The 23899-nt window shown below is 44.4% G+C and overlaps 1 protein-coding gene across 3 annotated transcripts in view; it reads left to right on the top strand.

Annotated features, from left to right (window-relative positions):
* Positions 1–23899, top strand: part of PHACTR3 (phosphatase and actin regulator 3) — a 101714-nt gene that overhangs the window by 48093 nt on the left and 29722 nt on the right. For 2 of the 3 annotated variants that reach the window (XM_053992718.1, XM_053992720.1), the window contains exons 2-8: positions 5043–5204; positions 6043–6120; positions 10201–10383; positions 14761–14964; positions 18675–18939; positions 19928–20175; positions 23732–23885. In XM_053992718.1, the coding sequence (XP_053848693.1) occupies positions 5043–5204; positions 6043–6120; positions 10201–10383; positions 14761–14964; positions 18675–18939; positions 19928–20175; positions 23732–23885 (1294 nt within the window). The remainder of the gene's footprint in view (positions 1–5042; positions 5205–6042; positions 6121–10200; positions 10384–14760; positions 14965–18674; positions 18940–19927; positions 20176–23731; positions 23886–23899) is intronic. The other variant, XM_053992719.1, reaches the window with a different exon arrangement.

Below are 23899 nucleotides of genomic sequence, written 5' to 3'. Positions count from 1 at the left end.
CTGAAATGGAAACTTCAAATTGGAACATTCTGCTGCAGTTCTCTTTCAAAGAGAGTCAAGAAAGAGAGCATGTCTGCAGAAATGCAGGTGACAGAAAACATTTTTAGAACAAGGAAGAGCTCCATCACAGGAAACATCTAACTGGTGCAATAAAGAAGCTCTTCAGTTTGAATTCTGCTTCTCTGGAACATAAGACAGAAGCATTCAAAGGCTCCCAGACACGAGCAACTTACCCCTATCCTGCATGTTCAGTCACTGTGGTCAGTTCTCTGTTTTTTAGGATGCTAAGCTAAGGAAAAGGGGGATTGTTCCTGCTGCTAATTCTCTTTCACAACACTGGATAATCCTAACTCTGAAACCAAGACTACCTTTCTGCCTTCCCTGCAGGCTCCTCTCACTGATGGATGACAAGGAGCACCTTGAGGGAAATGCTGGCTCAGTTTGGGAGTGACCAGGGGGACACAGGAACCCTTTAAAAGCTCAGCTCCCCCATGTCATCCTCCCTCACCTTCTTTTTAGAGGCAGTCCTGAATTCCAGGTAGCACTGAAAGTTACTGGTGGTAAAGGCACCTCTATCCCAAAAGCCAGAAAGGTCATTTTGATTCCAATCACTGTTTCTACCCTCTGCAGTGGACCAAAGGGAACCTTTATTTCCTTTTTTAGCTCAATATATGAGTTGCAGAGAGAGATGCAATGACAGTAAAGGGGAAAACATGCAGAGCTGCATCCCAAACCAATTCATCAGCAAACAGAGCACGCCTGCCTTACAAATTTGCCTGCAGCTCTTGTCTGCTGTGTTATTTTTAAACTGCCTGCAGGTTGCAGATTTTTCAGTGGTCCTTCTCCTACTAATGTACACACAGGATTTAGCAAGGCACAACTTTCACTACCATGAATTGGAGTTACCAGAATTCCCAGCACATTAAAATTCAGCATCCTTCATCTTCCCACAAACTTCTTGCTGCATTCACAGGAGGACATCCCGTGTCCCCTGCAGCCTGCCTGCATGGCAAGGTCAGTGTAACTCAGCCCTGCATCCCTGATGTTCCCAGCTGCCATTCCTCAGCCTGTGGAATGCATCCTGCGGTTGTAATCAGCAGCCCAGGCATCCAGCTACACACTCTGCAAAAACCCGGGAAGATAAACCCAACTCTCTGAGCCTAGTGCTCAGTTTAACAATGCTGTTATCACCCAGACATGATCACCTCAGCACCAGACCCAGCTGCTGCAGCAATGAGGGCTGTGGGCAGCTCAGGGCCCTCTCCCATCACGGAATTCATGGATCTCCCAGCAAACCTGCCCCACTTCCTGTGGGAGGCTGGCTGGGATGGAGGCAGGGTCTGACATGTGCAAATGGGAGAGCTTCTATGAGCAGAAAACCTTCACAATCATTGCACAATTCCCACAGAGAGGGGAATTGCAGGAAGAGTGCTCTATTTATGGCACCACAATATTTTAAAGAAGAAAGCAAGGGGGAGTTTTTCACCAAAACTGCTGCTGATGTAAACAGAAGCTACAGATGCTCATTCTTTCTGAGGGGTCAGACCCTGGGGCCAAATGTAATGAATATTATGGTTTGTTTGCTCCTTCTTTGTTGCCTGGTTGATTCTGCAGCCCAGAGCTGCACTGCAGAGCAGTGCCCGTCACTTTGGAACCTCTCCCCTCCTCTGACTGGGGATGTCTCAGACATTAACCCACTCACACTGCACCACTGTTAGGAGCTCTAGAAATTATCCAGCTAGCATTGTGAGAAGAACTTGCCCAGCACCATCAGCAGGGGTGATGATGCTGGGCAAGTTCCACATTGGTTTCCACCCCTTTGGCACACACGGAGCAGGTGAGGAGTTTGTGATACGTGAGGGGTTTGTTTTGGGGCTGAAGCTCCAGCACAGGAGTCTTTGCCCTCACATGTGTACAGCAAGGAATTTAAAGTGATTTTAGCATACATAGCCAATAAGCTTCAGGCAGAGCAAAATCCTGTGGCCCCACAGGGCTGAGGATTGCCTGCTTGTGGGGCAGTGAGGGCCAACAGGCTGGCCTGGCTGTGCTGGGGTTAAACTGGTGCCCTCTGGACCCTGATAGTGACTGTGCCTCATCCTTCCACATTACACAGAGTTAAGCTGCTGCTTGCTTCCCCCTGCTGATTTGGAGAGTCATATTTTGGCTCTTGGCTGTTTGTATTTTGCAGACATCCCCTGTGTAATTGCATGGCCTGGCCCCAGGCTGTCAGGCTCTGGGAGAAATAACCACATTATTCCACAGAACAGTTAGCATAATTAAAATATTGACTGCAGACTAAAAAAAATGTGCTGAATGTTTCACAGAGTGGTTGGAGGGTTGGCAAGCCTTGGCAGCTTGTTGGCTGCAGGAACTGGCTGATATTTAGGAGTGCCTTCTCCTCCAGCAGGCACTGCTGTACGTGGGAAATGCTTTTTGTGCTGTCAACTTCTGATCTCCCAAGCAGCCAACCCACAACCAGGAGAAAATGAAGTGACTGGAAATGAGGTGCTCCAAGGGCTCTCTTGTGATTCTCATTGCCAGTGAGACCACTTCCTTGTTATTCAGGACTTCAGGACATCTGTCTTGCTGTGTCTCTATTTTTGTGTCCATCTCTCCCAATGCACAGTATAGAAACTGCATATGGGGAGAAGGACTGCTTGTACCATATGAGAAACATTAATAAAGTTAAAAAGCCCACAAAAACCTCCACTGGAACATATGTTTTAGCTGCTATTCCTCCTTTGACATTGGATTTTTACCTGTGTTTAATCTGCAGTCAAAGTCTAAGGCACAAAGTCCTTGCATTTCCACTACCAAGAGGGCAGAAAGGGAGGGAAGAGACGCAGTTGGCAGGGCTGTTGTAAGCCACAGAAGCACTCAGGGAAACCTCAGTGTCCTTGTGATATCTCCCCATTCCCCTTCTTAGGGGAATATCTGGGACCATGAGCATTGCTGGAGACCCACAGGTTCGGGTTCAAATGATTTCCTGGTTCTTTGTGTATCCCCTATCTGGCAAAAACTTCAAATGACCTCATGCTACCAGTATTAAAAAAAACGTGTGGGGGATGTCTAACCCACTTTGCAGACACCTACATCCCAAAGGAAACACAGCAGAGCCAGTAAATCAGCTTCTTGTTTAATCCTCTCTTCCATGCTTGACAAACTCCTGGCCTGGGAGGAGCAGCAGTGCAGTCATCATGACAAGGAGCAGGGACAGCTGAGCTGAGCTTGTCCCTCTCCACTGCAGCTCCCAGGAATGGGGCTCTGATTCACAGCCTCATCTGCAGCTCTTTGGAGATGAGCTAATTTCACGAACATTTCTATTTCCACTCAAGAGGTGTCACAAGAAATGACCAAATGCTATTTCCTGAGGCTTCTATTACAGCTTTAAAGTGATCATAATAGCAAATTAATAGGAGATCTGCTCTGCCATTTTCCATTCTCATTGCTATTGCTGTAATCAAGAGCAGCTCTAATTCTTCAAAGCTTATTTCTGTGGCACTTCTCATTTTTGAATACGCTGCTAGGAAAGGAGCAAAATATCTTGGCATTCCAGCTGTGGTCTGTAGGCTACTGCCTTCCTTCTGTGCAAGACTCATTCCTATTTTCTGCTCTCAACTTAATAGTGACCTCCAAATTGTAAATTATAAATATCACCTTGGGTAGGCACCCTGAGTTCAAAAGCAAAAAAAAAAAAAAAAATTACTTTAAGTCTTTTGTAAATTAAACCCCCAGATAAACTCAGTGGAATGAGAAAAATGGTGCTCTAAATTCAATACAAAGAAAGAGAATTTCACTGGGCATGCATGATGTGTGTGGGGAATTGTTACAGCTTTTCTCTGCTCTAATAGTTCACATAGCCAAGTTTTTAGTTTGTCTCCACTGAATGATTCATCTCTATTACCAGTATTTTCAAAATTAAATGGAAGAGGAGGAATGTGTTGATTCCCCTGCTGTGTTTAATAATCTTCCAAAAATTGTTTCCTGTTTACTTGGAAATCCCCACCTCCATGCTGTGATTTAGGCATTTTCACCCTGTTAACTTAAAAACAAAGCCTAGAAGATGCTGGATATGTATGATCTTGCAGTCATAAAGCATTTTATGATAAATGTTGCTGTTCCAGAGAAAAATTACTTGGAAATGTACATATGTTCATAGCTTCACATCCACAATTTAAATAATAACTGGTTGTTGTGAAAAAAAAAAATACAAATTGCTGCTCAGTTTTTATTTCTGCAACAGGTCTGATGGCAGCTTCTCTTTCAACAATGACTGTACTGGTGCTGTAATACAAATCTCACTAAAGACATCAATAACCCCATTTATGGGACTGTCCCACTGAACTCCATGGCACTGGCTGGCACACAACTGTGAATACTCAGTGGGTATTGTTTCATGCAACACTTGTCTATAAGCAAAATTTGTGGTGCATTTTCAAGGAAAATTATTAAAAATACCTAAATTGATTTTCCAGCTGAAGCATTATCTCTGAATTCCTGTGGCTTGGCTGGACAAAAAGGAAAGAATTTTCCCCTTAGCTTTCTCAAGGAATAAATTTTCACAGTAGTTCTGAGATTTTACTTACATAGCACATATAAAACAAACTTTTCTTTTATATAAGATTTGCCTTAGCTCACAAAAGTCAGCATGTTCTGTGTTAGCTCATGTGAAGAGTTCATTTAAAAGGCAGCAATATCCTGTGACCCAGGAACAGCACTGGAATCTGGGGATTCCAAAGGGATCTGAGCTCTCTCACACTTCCTCTCAGCTTTTCATAAAGGTCTGCATTTTTCTAAATGAGCATTACATAGATGTGATTAACTGGAGGCCACGTGAGCCTGATTTACAGATGTGTTAAACTTCCACTGCTCCTGTTAAAGCCATGGGGAGCTCTCAGCTCTCCAGGTTTCAGGAGGCTGTGGCAGCTCCCTGCAGCTTTTGGGGGGACAGTGGCACCACTGCCTTGTGAGCACCTTTGCCTGCCCTTTGCTAGTCACTGTGGGGTTTTGTCTAACAGGTTTTTCCTCTCTTCCCCTCTCAGATGAGATGGAGCAGTCCCCTGCAGTGCGTTCTGACTACTTGGTCTCAGGGATTCGAACTCCACCAGTGAGGAGGAACAGCAAACTGGCAACACTGGGCAGGATCTTCAAACCATGGAAGTGGCGGAAAAAGAAAAATGAGAAGCTAAAGCAGACATCTGCAGGTAGGCTGAGAACAGGAGAGGGATGCTGCACAGCAAAGCTTTCATGGGACATGTTAAAGGTGACCTGAGCCAAGCCCAACACAGAGATTCCAGCATTCAACAGATTAATAATGTTTAAGGGGCCCATATAGGCTGACTTCCAATATAATACAGTTTAGTACATTTAGAAGGAAAGGTCAAAATATGAGAGTGAATCACAAGCCTTGCCCCCAGTCTGCTTCCCATGGGCTGTCCCTTCTCCACACAGGCTACATTTATGGCCCCAAGTATTGTCACCCCTTTTATTTGGGGTGAAGTTTATATAGGTCACAGTAACATGATGAGAAGTGACAGGAGGGAGCTGCAGGATGTGAAATGCCTTCTCTCAAGCAGCTGTCTCTGAGGAGAAGGAGCCCAGCACACAGCACAGCATCCTCTCACTGGTCTCCAGGCTTGTCCCAGGAGATCAGTACGGAGACAGTCACTTGCATTTTCCTAAGATGGGACAGTGCAGTTCTCTCCACTTGCCTCTGTATCCTGTGGGAATGTCCCAGTGGAGGACACTGTCCAAGGCAGCTCCAAGGTGCCACAGTAAACAGCAGGAAGGCTCTGAAATCCCCGTGACTGCACTCAGAGTGATCTGATAGCACTTCACATCATAAACCTCACTTTGCATGTGGTGATTTTAACAAAGGAAGAGGCACAAACAGCTGACCAATCCATGCTCCCCAGAACAAAATCCTTGCAGTTCTTTCCAGGAGTTGAGCCTAGAGGGAATTTCTATGTTGCCTCTTTCTCACCCCATTACATGACTGCTCTGTTGGTAACTGGTGCTATGTTGTGCCACTACTTTGTGCAGTGCTGGAGAAGAAGATGACAGCACGGCAAGGGAGGGATGAACTCATTAAGAAAGGCCTTCTGGAGATGATGGAACAAGGTTAGTAAAAATTCTTAATTTTTTTTTTTTTTTTATCAGAGGCTCTTTCAGGACAGTAGGAAACACATATTTGCAAAATCAGAATAAACAAGCAAATGAATAAAAACCTTCAATCCAAACAGAGAGGAAAACTCAGTGTCTGAATTTAAGGCTTGTCATCCTTCAGGTTCCTCCTTGCTGCAATTAATCCATGTAGTTTAGTTTTTGATGCTCTCCCATCTTGAATGCAGCTCTGCCTTCCCTTGGTTTACATGTGGTGCAGCCTGAGCTGGAACGTATGTTTTACATAATTGCTCTAAACCCAGCTAAATCCTTCTGCCAAGAAATCCAGCTCAAGCTGGATAAATATACATATACAATATACTTCAACATACAGATGCAGTCAGCTAACATGAACAACCTATGGATCCAAATCCCATCAAATGATCCTAATCTGATGTTTTCAGCTGTTTTTCCAGTAAACCAAGTTTGTGATGTAACGTGTTACCAGTCTGCCTGCTTTTCATTCCCATGGAAAAGTGAAGCATTTAATGGAGTAATTTCAAAGCTTTCCTGAGTACAAACCAGAAGTCATGGAAGGAAAGATGATAAAGTGTCAGAAACACTCACAAAGGACATGGTTCTTGTGCTCCAAAGCCCTGACAGATGCTCAAGGGAGACACAGATCTGGGTGACTGTTCTGTGAGATTAACTGAGCTCCCAATGGTATGGACAACACCCCAATTTCCATTTCCACCTAAACTGAGATAAACCCCACAAATCCATCTTTACTTTGAAAGCATCATAACAGAAAGTACTGTCATGAAAGAGGACTGGCCTTTTGAGTTTGATTAATCTCACAGATAGAAGTTATGTTCTTGGAAAGTAGTAATTGAGTTTCTTTTGTATAAAACAAATGCCATGCCTATAAATAACCCCTGGGACAATGCTCAGTGATGCCATGCTGGAGTGAAACCGAGTGACTGAAGAGTCAGAAAAAGCATTTGAAACAGGATTTGTTTTCCATGGGAGTAAAGCAATTTTAATATTATTCTGTTGGATATATTTTAAGTTTTATATTTAATAATCCATCAAACCATTCATTTATTCTAAAATGGAAGTTCTTAGAAAGTTCATTTTTAATTCTGTCCATTGAAGTCTTTGTGTCTTTCATAATTCTAGATAATTACTTGTCCTATTAGCATATTAGCATTACTGTATATACATTATCTCCACTAGGAGCAGGAAAGTTCCCTATAATCCATGAATTTGAAGACATGCATTTCCCCAGCTCTGCAAAAAAACAGTAAAATAGAACTTCTGTAGAGCACATTAAGAGGCAATAATGAGGAATCAATAAACCTCTTGCATGCATAAAGAATGGTTGGAAGGAAAAGGTGATGCCAAGCAGCAAGATCATTTTAACAAAATTAAAATAGTTGAAATAAATATAGTCCAGTGAGATGAGAGGACAAGCTGTGCTTTTAACTAGACAGCTGCAAACAGACTGCTTACCTGTCTGCAGGAAAGTTGCCTGGAGCTCCTGTAAACATCACACAAATTTCCAGTGCCTCCCTGTGCCCAGAAAGGGAAGAATGGATCACAGTCAGCTGAAGGACATTGCAGCTGCCTGCAAGTTATTTTTCTTTACAGAGTGTTGTGAATCTCCAGGGTTATTTTATTATATTAGAAGAAGCAGCTTATTAACTGGAATAAAAACTGACCCAAATAATTCTCAGTAAATGATTAGTGCCCTACTTGGACTGAGCTGAAGTGGCAGCAGTTTCAAGCCTAAGTCCTCGTTTATGCAGATAAATTGCAATTGTCAAAGAAGCAATACTAAAAGACTACAGTAAATCCTCAAATCCCTCTATTCCATCAGGCTCTACTCCACTTCCAGGGAGCTGATTCCTGCTCACTTTCATAAACAGCCCAGCTGGGATGATGCTGCAGCCTGAGAAGCCTCATGCATTTGCAGTAGGTGCCACTCAGACCTGTAGCACAAGGCCTGTCAGCAGCGTCAGGCAGTGGCCCTGGCACTGGCCCTGGCACTGGCCCTGGCACTGGCCCATGTGGCTCTGAGCTCTGCACAGGGCTGGTGCAGGATCTGCAGGATTAGCCCAGGGTGAATTGCACTGTCGCTATGAGGGTGGTCAGTCACCCTGGCAGGTTATGTCACCCTTTCTCCTCACACAGCCCCCAGTGCTGGCTGGCCTGGGCCACCTCTGTGCCCTGCTCCTCTGTGGCTCTGCTCACATGGGGCAGACACCAGCCTGCCCCTGGAAAACACCTGAAATGCAGCTTCACTCTGGGGAACCAGCTTAACTCCCTGAGAGATGACATGGGTCTGGCACACAGCGGGGTCCATTCCCAGCGAAGTCACTGCTCCTGGTTACCTTGCAATGCTGAGGGCTGGACTTCTCCTTCCTCGTGGAGCTGAGGTCTGTGCTTTGTCCTGTCCCCAGACCATCTCTAAAATACGGTGTTGAGACCCACTGGCACCCAAAGCAGCACACCCACTTTGATGTAAGCACCAGCTGATCCTTCCTGCCCAAGAACATGGCTGTTGTGAGTCTTAGAAATGCTCCAAGAGAAGCCTCTTCTGCCTGCCATCCCTTCATTAGCCTCTGCCCTTCCAGGGGCCGGGATCTGGAGGAGCCCTGCAGGAGTCTCTGGCTGCAGTTCCACTGTGGCACAGCTGCCTGTCCCGAGGGTGTGAGGAACGAGCAGAGCAGAGTTACCTTGAACACGTTTAGGGAGCTCCCCCCTCGATGTCTGTCCCGTTTGTGAGCACGAAGCTGCTCAGGTTTATCTGTGCTTACAGCTCTGGGTAGATGCTGCCTCAAACCACGCGGGCAGTGGTTCATACACCCCTGATTATGTACAGGCTGCCTTCACAATGAGCTGAAATGTAGGCAATGAACTTTTCCCCCTCCCCTTCCCTGTATCATAGCAACTGTGCTACTGCAAGGGCTATTTTAAGAACAGTAACTTTTCACCAAACGTGATTATGAGGCAGACTGAGTGAGCTCAGCGTGCAAAAAATACTGCATCCCTTCCGCAGCATCTCTAGGCCCAAATCTGATACCCTCACCCAAAAGCACAAGAAATTACCCTGCAGATTGTCCAAATAGCATCAAAAAGAGGTAACTGAATGTTGCTATTTTAAATCAATGTTCAAGGAACTTGTCATGATAGCATTGCAAGAAAACACAGCCCTGTCAGGAGCTTCCAGAAAGGAGCGTCCAGGGCTGAGAAGTACAAGCTGGGAGGTGAAGGGTGGACAGCAGGAGCATCCATCAGCATGGAGAACTGCCCAGGGAGGGAAGTGATTGCTTTCTGTGGTTTGCAACAGTGATGTAGATCTTGAAAATTCTGAGGGAGTAAAAGGGTAGTTTGTATTCTGAAGACTCTTGCCTGAATAAGAGAATACTAGAAAAGCCTCAGTCATCAAGATGCGTACAGCTGCAGGGATCACTGGCACAAAAATCTTTCAGAGTAAGCAAAGGGAGCAGTTTCTAAGTCTTCATGAGGAGGGATTTGAATTTCTGATCAGCTCAATCACACAGGACGCACTTTTCAAAGTTGAGAAACTAGAAGTCTGCTAAAAACCTGCAGCTTGGTAGGGAATATGAGCAGCCTTTCCTTCCTCCAGCATTGCTGGATGGCAGTGAGTCATGCACAGAGCCTGACACAGCCCAGACATGTCAGACCAACCTGGGAATGTGCTACACCACAGGCTCTGCTCATGCAAGGAAGGAATTGCCTTCTCCCAGAGACCTCTGACTGCCCACTGCTCATTTCCCACATGCCAGCTACTTCCAGAGCACAGTGGCCATTCACTGAGGCAGCTGGATGCCCACAGAAATAGGTGCCTCCTTGAGAAACCTGAGTGGGTTTTTGTGTCCAGATGGGCTGGTGCCCACAGGATTTGCATTACAGGTGGTTAACACAGAGATCAGGTGCTGCTCTAGGAGAAGTCTCAGTCCCCTGAGCATGAACAGCTTTAAGATTCGCTCTTCTCAAGAGGATAGCAGTGGTGGGGGGTCTCAGCTTTCACTGCTCATGGTTTAGTTAAGGTTAAATGATGTGTTGTTTTAGATCCTGAAGGCAAAGCCTGCACTGGTGACGATGGCACAAGGGTGACGCAGAGCGAGGCTCCAGCAGCCGTGTGCCAGGCACTCACCTCAGAGGAGGAGCAGCAGGAGACCCCAACAGCAGCCACAACGAATGTGACCTCCTTTGGTGAGGAGCTGCACTTGGATGAGCTGAAAGAAGATGCAGGTATTGGATATAAAACGTCTTAAAAAAACTATGAAGTGTTATAAAAATATTTCTGCTGAGGGGTCTAATATGTCAGTGCATTAAAGGGTCAAAGCACCTTGTTCAGCCCAGCCCCACATTAGGTTAGCAATTGGTACTTAATAGCAGTGATTTTTGATTCTTCTACCAAGCTGAGGAACTACACAAAGCTTGGCATGATGAGATTAGTTGAATTATGAGATGATCCAGTCTTGGCATGGTGCCCCTTTGGTATCAGCAGCGGCTGCTGTGAAGATGAAATAAGCTTCTCTTAAAAAGATTCTTAAACTTCTGTGCCAAGCCTGAATTTATTAATCCTGGCTCAGGAGAACAGTGTCAATACACAAGCCCACACTGTCCATGTCACCACTCTGTCCCCCCAGCATGCTGCTAACACCAGAGGAGGTTGATACCAGGAGCAGAGATCAGCTAAGAGCTAAGCCAGGCTCCTTTGGTGCAGCTCTGCTGAGCTCATCCATGGCAGCTCGTCCTAGGGACTGGAGCAGCCAAGCACAGCCCAGCAGCTGGAGGGCTCCATTCACCTCCTGCCAGCCAAGAAATGCAAAGCTGCAGAGATAATGCTTTGTGAGGACTGTCCTGTGGTGATTCTTCCTGCCCTCTGGATAATCTTCACACCTTCTCCATCTGCCCTGGCTGCCTTTTGTTCTCTGTCCCACCCCTTCAGGCCCTGCTTTCTTGGGAGTCCCAGCCCCTGGCTGCTTCCACCCTCAGAATGGAAATCATTCCCTCATCAGCTGAGGCAAAACCTACTCATCTCCCTGTTCTTACAACAACCAGATCAAATCTTGACCAGATGACAGGTTTCTTTTCTTCTTTCTCTAGTCTAGAGCATTTAATTCTGTATCACTAATGAAATTTCTTTCTGAACTTCTAATTCTTACCATTGGGACATACTATTGTGGAAAGATAGCACTAATAAGGTGTCATGTGTTTAACCTTATGGCTCTGCATAAACTCATTGTGTGATTTAAAATTTACCTTACAATGTGTTCAAAATCATGTATTGAAGCTTTCAAAATAATTCCAATTTCTTAGGTCTCTTTCCCTAATCCTAGTTCCTTTTATTGTCTCCGTCAAACAATCTTTCCTGTCTTCTGTATTTCTTTTCCTCCATTTTTTGAGGTGTCATTTTCCCAGGTTCCACAAAAAATAACAGTGGGATTACATTCTCCTGTCTCCTTAGTCTGAAAGACTCCAATTTGTAGGAAGTCCTTCTACCACTCCTATTGGTGGCCTCTGACTTTCAAAATAATTATTGCTGATCTAGTCTTTATGTGCTTGTTTATCCCTGTCTGTACATCCTAGCACTCCTGTCTCCAGTGAGTGCACCTGAAGGAATTAATTGGGTGGGAAAGCTCTTCAGAATTGTCAGTGTGCTGCTAAATTTATTATAATGTCAATTTTTTTATAGCATTGGCCCTTGGGCTCAATCTAGGCCTAATGCAGTGGGTGTCTTTCCAGAGATTCACATAAATAAGTGACCAGCTAGAAACAAAACAAATGGATTTGCTTTATACCCAATGTGTTCTATGTCATCCTGAGGATGTGGGATAAAGGCCAAGGAGGGAACACAATTTGCAGACTTCATGTTAATACACAGAAGAAGAACAGCCAGGGCACAAAGAGGGCAGTTTTTCCCACCTAACCTCACCAGTGGTCTTGGGAACAGTCCCAAGGGGAGGATTTCTACCTGGGAACGAGATGGCATTTTGACAAGTGGCACTCCATGAATAATTCTAGTGCTCAGCAGGATAATATTCACTCTGCAGTATGAAGTCTGTTAATGGGTTTGTGTGCTTGGGACTCAGGTCTGCCTGACACCACTCCCAGAGCAGGGTGGAGTTCAGGACCCAAAAAGTCTGGCTGGGGCTGGGAGGGTTTGGGATCCACCTTCTCTGTAGCAGAGGTCCCACTGTGGCTGCTCCTGTGCAGCTGTGCCAAGCAGCCCCTCCTGTCCCACTGACTCCAGGGGAGCTACTGCCAGAGAAAGCATTGCTCCTCTCAGGGGAATGCACTCTAATCTGACTCATTTTCCTCTCCAGCTCCTAGCATCTACTGGGGCTCTTGATCTTTCCCTAATGTAACCCATTAGTGACTCTGTTTTTCCCTTCCTCTATTACACATTTTGTCTCTTGTGCAGTGGGCACAAACACCCCAGTGATGTCACCCTGGAACAAGGCATTTCCCTAGAAGTACATTTTAAAAAAATTATTTCCCTCTAGAATACACATAACTATCCCATACAGCAGCTCTCCTGTCATGACAGATTTCACAAGAACTCCTGGTAATGATGCATATTTATTCTTTCCTGTCTCTTTTGAATGATAAATACTCATTCTTCCCCTTCTAGGCACACTCATTAATCTGTTTGTCAACAAATTAAATGCCATTATGTTGCCAATGCTATTGTTTCCAACTGCCTGAGTGCCTTGGTGCCTCCCCACACACTCTGAGCAGGAGGCTGCTGAATGTTCATTAATACAGAGAGTTTGAATTCCCAGCGAGACACAAAACTGAGCCAAGGAAAGATTTGTGATGCAGCAGCTGTGGGTGCCACTGCAGTGAGATTTTAGGAGATGGCCTAGAATGGTTTGGAGGGAAAGGTGCTCTGGTTAGACAATCCAGAGTGCCCAAAGGAGTGGGATTTGCCCAGGAGTTTGGAGCTCTCTCATGTTCTGTATGACCCCAGCTCTGGATCCTCGGCACAGGAAGACATGGAGCTGTTGGAGGCCCAGAGGGCCACCAAAAGGACCAGAGAGATGGAACACCTCTCCTGAGAGGGCAGTCTGAGAGAGCTGGGGACAGCCAGCCTGGAGAAAAGAAGGCTCCAGTGAGATCTTGTTTCAGTACTTGAAGGGAGCTTATAAAAAAGATGGAGACAAAGTTCTTGATAGGGCCTGTTGTGGTGGAACACGGGGCAATGTTTTTAAATTGAAAATAAGGAAGATTCAGGCTAAATACAAGGAAGAATTTTGTTATAATGAGGGTGGTAAAACACTGGAATACACTGCCCAGAGAGGTGGTAGATGCTTCATCCCTGGAAACATTCAAGGTCAGGTTGGATAGGACTCTGAGCAATTTGATTTCGTTGAAGAAGTCCCTGCTCATTTCAGGGACTAAATAACTTTAAAGGTCCCTTCCAACACAAACTGTCCTATGATTCTGTGCTTAGGAGAGATTTAAACACTGATCTCCCCATTTGGTTGAGTCCTTCCCCCCTCTGGGGTAGGAAAAATAACCCTCATGGCTAGTGCTGAGCCCAGAGAGGCTGGAAATGCAGTTTGGAGGGAGCCTGGCCATGGCTGGGTCAGAGTCAGCCTCCAGGCTCTCTGTGGGTCCCTTACCTGCCCAGGCAGAGATCAGGACATGTAACATGAAAGCCCAGCAGTGAGGCTCTGTGTGAGTCTGGGCACTGCCAGGGCAGCTGTATCTGAGCAGAATTCAAGGATGCTAATTTTGGATTTCATCACTGAAATTCCACCTGTGTCCTGCTTCAGCTTCATGCCTTTCTGGATCTATTCCCCTGTGCTCTCATCACAGCCTGGTCAATTTGATGAACTGCTGAGTGATTCAGCCTGCACTAACTTTCACAGCTAAGTGCTTTTGCCATCCTTGCAGAGACAATCCTGAAATGAGCAATGCTTCACCATCTTAAACTAGGGCTTTGGAGACTGATTTCTTTTCTTAAGTACTTCATCTTAAGTACTCCACCCTGCTCCACTCTAACTGCTCAGATCCAATTATAAACCTTTTTTGTGGCAGGTTCTTTTTCGTTATCAACTTTAACCTCAGGAAATGCTCAACACCTCTGGAGTCAGGTACAGTAAAAGAATACTCAGGAAGCAAGCTGAAATCATGTATTAAAAAAGATAAAAATCATATTGGGAAAATAAACACACATCAACTATTGGAATGTCAGTTTTTAGGTGATATTCTGGGTTTGATACTCCTTGCCCTTTGGCTGTGTGTTCCTAGACAGAAGAGTACTCACCCAGGAGCTGTGCCACCACAGCTGTGTGCTCTAAGATAATTCATTGCAGTTCTCAAAAGTTGCTTTGCCTTGCTATCCTCATTGTAAAAAAAAGGGGAAAAAGGCTTTAGGGAAGCTCAGCAGTTTTCTCAGGAACATCAAAACTAACATTTCCTCAATATCCTTGTACATTTTATTCTTCACCTTCCCTGGCTGGTTGGCTGTTTCACACAGTTGCTTTCACAGTGGAAAAGAAGTGTTTCTAGCTGTGTGCCATGTGTTCAGTTTTTGTGAATGTTCCTGGCATTGTCCCCTGGCCTATCATTATTAACTCCATGTTCCATTAATCTTACTCATCTTCCCACTAGCCAAGAAACCTTCAGCACCCACGGAAGCACTGGAAGATGCCAGCCTGCCAGCATCTGAAGACAGTCCGCAAGCCTTACTTGTACCTGAATCCACAGATTCCCCCCAGAAGCAGACAGAAAGAAACCCAGCACAGCTTCCCAGCCCTCCACAGCTCCCAGCTCCTCCACCTAAGGCAATCTCCAAAATCACCAAGAGCATCACAGGTCGGTCATCACTGCTCAGTAAAGATTTCCCCATCCTTGATGTGTTGCTCACCTCCACAGTACTGTCAAATCATTTTCTGATGCCTGTTTTGAAGCCCCAAACTGCTGACAATCACTCAGTTAAACTGAGTGAGCAGTGACCATGTCTGGTTGCCTGATAACAATGCACTGATATTTGTACTTCACATATTCATCAGAACCTCTCAGGGGATTATTTGTTGTGAGTCTACAGCACTAAACACACATAAAACAAATCAAAACAACTGTAAACATCTGCTGAATCCCATGCTCATATTGATATGCCATAAAACACAAGGAAGATTTAAATGTTTTCATTACCTGGACTCCCACTGGAGAGCAGGACAGCAGCCAAAATCTAGTTCAACTCAAAGGTTCTGCAGAGGTTTCTGTCTGAAGGGTTTACTCTCTAGGGCAGGTCTAAACTAGAGCTGTGAAATCTGCTGTGAAGAGTGATACACCTGGCAATCCTCTGTGCCAGACTTTATTGAACGTTTCCAAAAGCAATTCCCCTGGGCCTGATTTTCTAATGTATTGCCAATGTTGTTACATTTCTCAACATTCTGGCACTGCAGAAAGGGTGCTAAAATGAGAATGATTTTAGTTGGTTCCAATTTCAGGGCCCCTACATATGGTAAAAGCAGTTAAAAGGGCCTTATTGCAAATGAAAATCAAGTCCTGACATCTAAATGTCAGACCTGTTGGATATTTAGACTTTTAAATGACAGCCATTATGTGAGCCCTGATTTGCATCCACACTCATCATCTGGCACAATGGGCAGGGTTGCTCACTGTCACCAGGAAACAAAACATCAGAGGGGTTCTGAGACCTGACCACTGGGGCTTAGAGAAAATATTGAGGTTTTTAGTCTCTTGGAAGAAAATTACAAGTATTTGTTTCCCATGGAAACAATTCATAGTTTGTCTGTGCTTAAAAGCTGTAATAACTCAAGTGGGAGGTGGATTCAAAATGGTATTTTAGTGCTCCTCAGGAGCTGCTGTTCAGGTTATTTCACTGTCTTGTGCTGTGGGTGAGGCTCAAGCCTCCCCTTCTACCCTGCAAGAGGAACAGGCAGCCCCAGGGCCCCCCTGCCTTTGCTCAGCTGAGGAGAAGGCCATGCTTGGCATCAGATGTGTTTGGAAACCTGACCCACGCAGGGTATAGAGATTACACCTCCACCAAGCACTTCAGAGCATTTAGAGTTCAGATATTTTGCTGCTTAAACCAAGTATTTCCTGTAACATCTGAGATATTTTGAGTTTTGGTATTTAATTCTCATTTACATCTTCCACAAAGAAAAACTTTTAATTTTCTCAGTGACTCCAGTAACTCTAGACCCTTTTCCAGTAGTGATTATACATGTTTATTTTTGTGGGGATGTGGGGGCAGTGCTAAGTTAAAATTAAACAAATACTGTCAGTGAGTGAGAGGAAATACAAAAGTGTGGGGAGAGAGAAAGGGCAACTATGAAAGAAAAGGAAGATGAAGAGGTTGAAAAGCTCTTTTGTGTTTAGTTTTTTCCCTCCCTTAACAATGCTAGGGATGCTGTCAGCAGAGGAGTGAGGAGTAAGTCAAGCACCAATTAATCAGAGAGAGGAGGAACAGGGCAAGGTGCCAAGACATCACTTTGCAAGATTATTCACTGAACATCTGTCATTAGGACAAATAAGGTGTGATCTCAGGAAATTCTCAATATTGTCCAAAGCTGCAATGAGGATGAAATTGGCCCTCGACCAGTTCCAGGAATGAGCTGGTGTAAAGACAAAACAAAGTCTTCTCTTTCCCTGCTTTGGGGTTGAGCTGAACCCTGGCTCTTGCTCTGAAGAAACACAGACACCCTCTCTCTGTGCACAGAGATGAAATGGCTCAGGAGGTGGTTTTGTCCATCCCCTCAGGCCATGATTCACTGGGCAGCAATTGAGCAGAAATCAATTTATGATTTATGAGCTACCCATCTCCACAGCAGCACAGAATCAAACCCCCCTTGAGTACCAAACCCAGCTTTGCTCAGCAGAGCTGGGCTGTCTCCTGGCTGGGGGCAGATGGAGCTCTGGGGTGGGAAGGTGGCTCACACACTGCACATCAGGCACTGACTCTTAGAGCAATGCCCCTGAGCCTTCAGACTCCCCAGATTTTAAACAGGGTAACTTCTGGGCTAGTTTGAATAGAAATGAACAAAGCCATTCCTAAGGGTTCTGGGCTGGAGGGACACACACGTGCACAAACACCCTCCAGAGATGAAAAAAGTAGCGTTAGACCTTCCTTACAAGAGAGATTTTGTTGTGGATGCAGCTCTCCTCACTGAAGGATGCACTCCTCCTCACCCCACAAACACGAAAAGAGACCAGGCTTAGTGTTGCCACACTCAGATTTTCAGTGTTTGACTTTGTTTATGATTTCAGGAGCTCTTTCTAAGCAAACTTAAGAAAATGCATATTTTTGGTAACCCTTATGCAGGACGCTGGTTCTGAGAGGAGATATTTAATAACTGAAGTTAGTATTTTTTGCCCTCTCCAGTTTTCTAGCAAGTTTCTGCTAACTGGAACCAAGTCCTTGTTACAGGACTACTTCAGGATAATCCTGGCCTGAGCAGAAGTTTTTCTCTGCTATGAATTGAAGGATTTATCTCCAAAGGAAGAGAATAAAAAGGAAAAATTACCTGTGAAAGCATGTTTGTACCAATGCTGCGCAAGCTGTGCCAGTTTATATTCCTGTGTGAAGCACTAGGTGGCAACAAGGGACAAGAAATACTCTGGGATGAGGAGCTCGAATTGCTTTTATCCACCCAGCCTGAGCTGCTGGTGTAAACAACCCCATGTGCCAGAGGCGTGGGACACGGATATAGGGGAGGGGGAAAGGGGAAGAGGACTGCAGAACAGAAAAACGAAGCAGCATCTTCTCCAGGCCAGATGTTCAGTTATCCTAAGGGATATTGTGTGAAGCCACCAAATTTACAACCAGGGAAATGTCCACTGTGCCTCAGACTCAAATGCTAGGAAACGTATAAATCGGTCTAAATGTGTAACTCTAATTTCAGACAAAAGGTTTGCATAGAAAATAGCTGAATCTGGGGATAAAAAGAGATTAGATTGCCCCACCCTTCTTTTTTCTTGTTAGTGCTCAGTACCCCATCTTTCATTTGTATGTCATTTGGCAAGTTTTGTTGTGCAAACATTATCCTCATATTATAATGATTTTGGCATTTTCTCCACGGGCATATGAAAGACAGAGGTCTGGGCTGTGCAGCAATCACAGAGGAGCAGCTAATAGGCACTGGTACATTTTGTCCAGACTCAGAACCACAGGACATAAATTTTAATACAGTCTGCCAGAGACCAGCAGAGAAAATGCTAGATTGGAAAGCCACCACAGCCCAAGCATTTGGTGGTTAGGAAGTGTTAGCAGTGTGGGCAAGCAAAAATGCAGTGGTAGGCTGGGAAAAAGAAGAATCTGATCCTGTGAGAAAGAGGGGAAGTGGGAGAGGCAACTGTTTTGCTAGATTAAAGATCTGGAGTGGTGCAGCAAGAGCCTTCTGAACTCAGTTACTCAGCCAGTTACCTCACAGCAAGAGCAAAACATCACCATTTATCCTCTGTTCAATACAACAAATTAAGTTCAGTGCAGACTCTGCGCAAAAAGGACAAAACAGAAAAAGCATTGCACAACCTCTTCCCCTCTTGTGTTTTGACAGCAGGAAGTGAAATGGATGATCCAGCCATGAAATCTCCTCCTTCCACCATCCTGAAGAACTATGTCATTGTGGGTTCCTCCCAAATCTCAGGACAAGCTGCCCTCTTCCACCCCTCTGGCCAGAAAAGCTCCGAGCCCCATGGCAGAGGCCAGGTAACAACGCCCACTGGTTCCCCTCACCTGGCTGCTGTTCATCTGCCTTTACCTCCCAGCAGAGTCATTGAAGAACTCCACAGGGCTCTGGCCACCAAACACCGGCAGGACAGGTACCTACAGCCTGCAGGCACAGGGCTGCATGAGGACACTCATCCCACCACTTCATTTTTCTTGGAAAATATTCCTATCCTCTTGTTAATGTTTTAATTGCTGCTACAGCTTGGGTTTGCCTTCCTCGTGGTGTCACTGCTTGGAACAAACATCCCTGGTTAAAGTGCTTCATTTGGCAGCTATTTCATTGTATGTTCCTCCTTTATAAGGAGGCTACTTTGGCACAGGAGTAGGATTCAGGTATAATGAGGTGATAGTCCTTGATCTACTGCAAAAGAAAATCTTCCCCACAAGATACCGAATTACAGTAGCAAAGGCACATCCTGTTCCAAGTACTCTACACATGAGAAATGCTGCAATTTCTGTGTCACATGAGAAATGCTGCAATTTCTGTGTCTCTTGGCTGACACAGGAGCACATACAAGATCCATTTTTAATACAAATGTTTTTGTGGGAGTACATTGGGTGCTTTATCTGGGTTTCATTATAAGCCCTCCTGTGGATCAGAGGAGGACAGAGATAACTTTTGCCATCCCAGAGCTTTGGAGTGAAGTTGGTATAATTTCTCAGTTCCCTAACAACTACTGGCCCAGGGACCAGATTCACATGATGTCATTTCCAGGCCCTGTTAAACCTTTGTCATGATCATACAATGTCATATGAATGGTCTTATTTCATGCCATGCATGTTTTACATTAGAAGGGTGTGTTCTTGTGGGGTTTTTAATCGCTACAGTGTATCTTGTGACCATATATCAAAGAAAAACATTATTCACCACCCATCCATGTCTCTTTAATGGCAGAGACAGGAAAGTAGATCCACATTAGCCATTCTGAACTTGAAAAAGCCATCCTGTGTTGGTCCATGCTGAACTCCCTGCCCTGCCCTTTACCAGTTACAGGACGTTTTTCTCATTCTCATGTAAGTTTCTACTGCAGCAATAAAACAATCTTTGTAAAATCTGGCCTGTGCATCTTCCACCCACAGCTTCCATGGAAGAGAAAGCAAAGGCTCTCCAAAAAAAAGGGTGGATGTCCGTCCCTCGAGAACGTCGAGTATGGAACGCAACAAAGAGAAGGAGAACTCGCTGAGTTATGGCAGTGACTCAGAAAACAAGAGGAACTCAGTTAAAGAGTCAGATGAGAACAAAGAAAACATGATCATGAACTCAGAGCTCAAGGAAGAGTGTGTTTTTTATCAGGATGAGGAAGTTTTGAACGACTCTGTTATTTCTGGTAAGCAAAATCACTGTATTACAAAGATAACTCTCACAACCGAAGAGAATGCTCTAAAGGCAGCAGAAAATATTGGGAAGGATAAATTCCTCTACTGTCACATCAGCTTTTTGAAGGAACCCTGGTGAAAAGCTGAAGTTAAACTGGAGTCACGGTGATTGTGACTGTCCTCCAGGTGTTGCACATGAGGTGTATCACTGTGCTTTACCCTCTCAGTTACTGGTGCACCCTGGGGCTGCTCTGTATGAACAGCAGCACTCCCAGACATCCCCCTGTGAGCAGCCAGAGCTTTCTGTACACCCTGTGCCAATGCTGGCCGTCTTCTGGAATTTCAGAGCTATTTTTCCATGCAGTGATGGTACATGGAAAAGTGATAGAGACCAATCAATCTAGGAAGGACAAACATGTAGAGAAAATATCTTAAAGAATAAAGTGTCTCTCCATCTGGTCCATTTTATCCCTCCTTGAGACATGTGGGGAATGCATTTTATAATCCTGTGCAATTATTTAAGTGAGCTTTGGCAAAATAATCAGCTCTCATTAGAAAATTTGTCATTCAAGGTTTTTAATGTTTTCCATGTTAGCAAGACAGATTCAATCTGAAATGAATCCTTTGCTCTCTTCATGAATGCATTAAAAGAAGGCAGGCAGAAACAATTTATCAAAAAATAATTGTTATAGCAGATGAAAGATGAATTTTAAAAGATGTCTTTGAAAGCATGAGCCAGCAGACAGGACATGAGTTCTGCTGCTGTATCTTAAGACATCAAGTAACAGAACAGACCCCTGAGGTAAGGCAAAAGAAAAGACTCCCTTGCTTAATTGCTGTGCATTTAAGGATAGCTTAAAACACAAAAAACACCTTTTAAATTCTACTTTTTTTTTCTGGCTTTATATGTAAAAGTGGTCTCTTTTGATAAAAATTCTAAGAGCTAGAGGCAGCCAGGCAAAATATACATTATCCCCTACGAGCAAAACCAAATCTGAATATTTAACTATTGACGGTGAATCTCTCTATATTTAACAAATAATTATTCATTATTATGATGATAGGAGGGCACTGGTTATTGTGCAAGTTTCTGTGATATCTAGAAGCAGCTCTGGGCTTTCCACAATAAGTGCTGGAGTTCTGGAAAATACCTGCAGTTGAAGGACAGTGGTGGTGTACTGGGGGTGGCTGAGGCCCCCCGAGAAAAACAGAGCTGCTTTAAAGATATTTTGGCATTATTGTTGCTGCAACAACACTGCTGCTTGGCACAGAGGATGCTGAGCTCTGACTGATGTCCCAGAGCAAGCTGGGACATTCCCAAGTCATTTCTGGTGTGGAGGCACTGCTGGTGCCAGTGTTCCCAGGGACAGCACCAGAACAATTCCCTAAACATCTCCAGATTCCTTCTGGTTTGAAGAGATCTGGGCTGGTTTCCAAGTCAGGGAGTAAAACTATCCATTAATGCTGAGCTGCTTTACAGTCCCTGTCCTGCCTTAGCAATCACCTGCTCTGCCACTGCCACCACCACAGGGCACAGTGCCACAGCCCTGGGGCTACAGGGAGGTACAGACACGTCACATAACTCTGGAAAAAGTGAGGAATTATGCCTTGGTTTTCTGTTCTACTCAATAAATCATTATTTGAAACCTCTGAAAATGCAAGGCAAGATGAGCTTAAAAAACAATGTTACTAGAACATAGCTCACAACTGATAACTGGTGCAATCAAGGTCTGTCCAGCATCAGGCAGTGTTAGGATTTGCTTTTTGATTGATAGAACAGTGAATAAGATAAAAAGAACAGTAAACATGCAGGAAATTAAATGCCATGATTCGACTGAATTGAAACAGGGAGTTTTTCCAGGAACCTGCAGCATGAACATGAAAAGGGTGTGAATTTCCCAAGCATTTCTTGTTGACCTAGCTGAGGTGTGATAAATCATGAAACAATCCAGCCTGAGATAGACGGTCAGGGGGCAGACCGGCTCTGAATGTGCCTGACTGACTAAGAAAAATAACCCTTAGAAAAAGAATACTTAAATAAGGGTGTTTGCAGGTCCAGTTTCTACTGAGGTAGTGATCAGGAAGGAATTTGTCTCAGGGTGCTGAAAATGTATGTGGAGAAGAATAGCTTGGGGCTTTATTTTCTCTTTGTTCTCTAGTTTTGTTTTATTCATGCCCTTATTGTCTTTTAATATATAGATTTTGCATGTATACTTGCATTTTAAACTATTCTGGTAAATGGTGTTTCATTACGAACTGTCCATCTTTGATTGACAGAAGGAGCTGACACTGTTAATTAGGATTTTGACCCCACTTCCTTTGAAGTCAATGACAAAAATCCTATAGATTATATCACTGTCCATGCTCCCAAGGTGCCCTGCCCTGGACACTCTGCACTGGACAGTGCTGCAGCTCCCGTAGACACACAGAGCTCCTTGTCCACAGAAACCTCCTGACATGACCAAATTCCTCCTGTGACCTCTTTAAAATACTCAGGTGAAACTGGGAGTGTGTGCAGGGATTCCCAGGAGTTTTCTAGCCCTGAATGTCCTTCAGGTTCTTTCCAGCAGGAATTCTGTTGGTTCCTCTGCACCCACTCCCAGCGTGGTGAGAATCCCTGTCAGAGTCTCCAGTCTGGGGCTTTGTGATGCTTCTGATGGAGTCAGATATTCAGTTAGCAGAAGGCTCTGTGTGGCAGCAGCCAAATCATTTCACTTCCCTACCCATCTGTTAAATGTATATCTGCTACTTCAGACAGGGCTGCGTGGTTTAATTTAATTAATACTTGCAACAGACTGTGAGAGCACTCAAGGAAGGTGCTAAATAAGGGCACAGCTTTTTAGGCTCCAAAAGGGGTTTTGAGCTGATTATGGTTTCTGAAAAGTTTAACTTTAGATCAATGCAACTACCAAGAGATTTTTCACTGCTCACACATGGAGACCAAAATTACTGTGCTCCACTCTTTCCAAAGGTAAATGTGGGAAGAAGGCTGTACAGACTTCTCCCTCTGCATAAAGAAATTTGAGATCAGTAGTGATAATAAAAAAGGAGGTCCACAGATCCCTAGCAAATAAAACCCCAGTATTTGGGAATAAGAACCTATTTAGGATTTAGAATCTTGCCAACCTCCAGAGCATCCTTTAAAAAATAGACTTTAATCCTATCTCAAATGCCAAACAAAAATACCAATTAAATGTCATTTTCTTTAAAGATGAGGTGACCTTCTCTAGAAAAGGTGAAGCATTAAATTTAAAAAAACTCAAACCCTTCAAAGCAAAAAGGAACCAAAACAAATTAACCTCCTATCACACACCATGCTTGCAAGATGAAACAAAGATTTAACTGCAGTTCCTGCATGCCCTGAAGAATATGTTTCTTCTGCATTTTCAGTGCTTTTGTGTCTGAGCTCAGCTGCAGTGCTGCTTTCTGACATTAATGTGTACAACTGCTCCTTGCACAGCACCACACAGATCACTGTCACTCTGTGCCATTCCTGCTCTCCAGAAGTTCCTGTTTCATCCCCAGGAGCTGCCTTTCTAATAACTTTCCTTTCAATGCGTGTCCCAGGTACTTTGCCAAGAAAATGCAAGAAAGAACTGCTGGCAGTAAAACTACGGAACAGACCGAGTAAGCAGGAGCTGGAAGACAGGAATATTTTCCCAAGGAGAACGGATGAGGAAAGACAGGAAATCCGGCAGCAAATTGAAATGAAACTCTCAAAGTAAGTGTTGTGAA

The sequence above is a fragment of the Vidua macroura genome, chromosome 17, assembly GCF_024509145.1.
Source record: "Vidua macroura isolate BioBank_ID:100142 chromosome 17, ASM2450914v1, whole genome shotgun sequence".
Taxonomy (NCBI): domain Eukaryota; kingdom Metazoa; phylum Chordata; class Aves; order Passeriformes; family Viduidae; genus Vidua; species Vidua macroura.
This window is presented reverse-complemented; position numbering and strand designations above follow the sequence as displayed.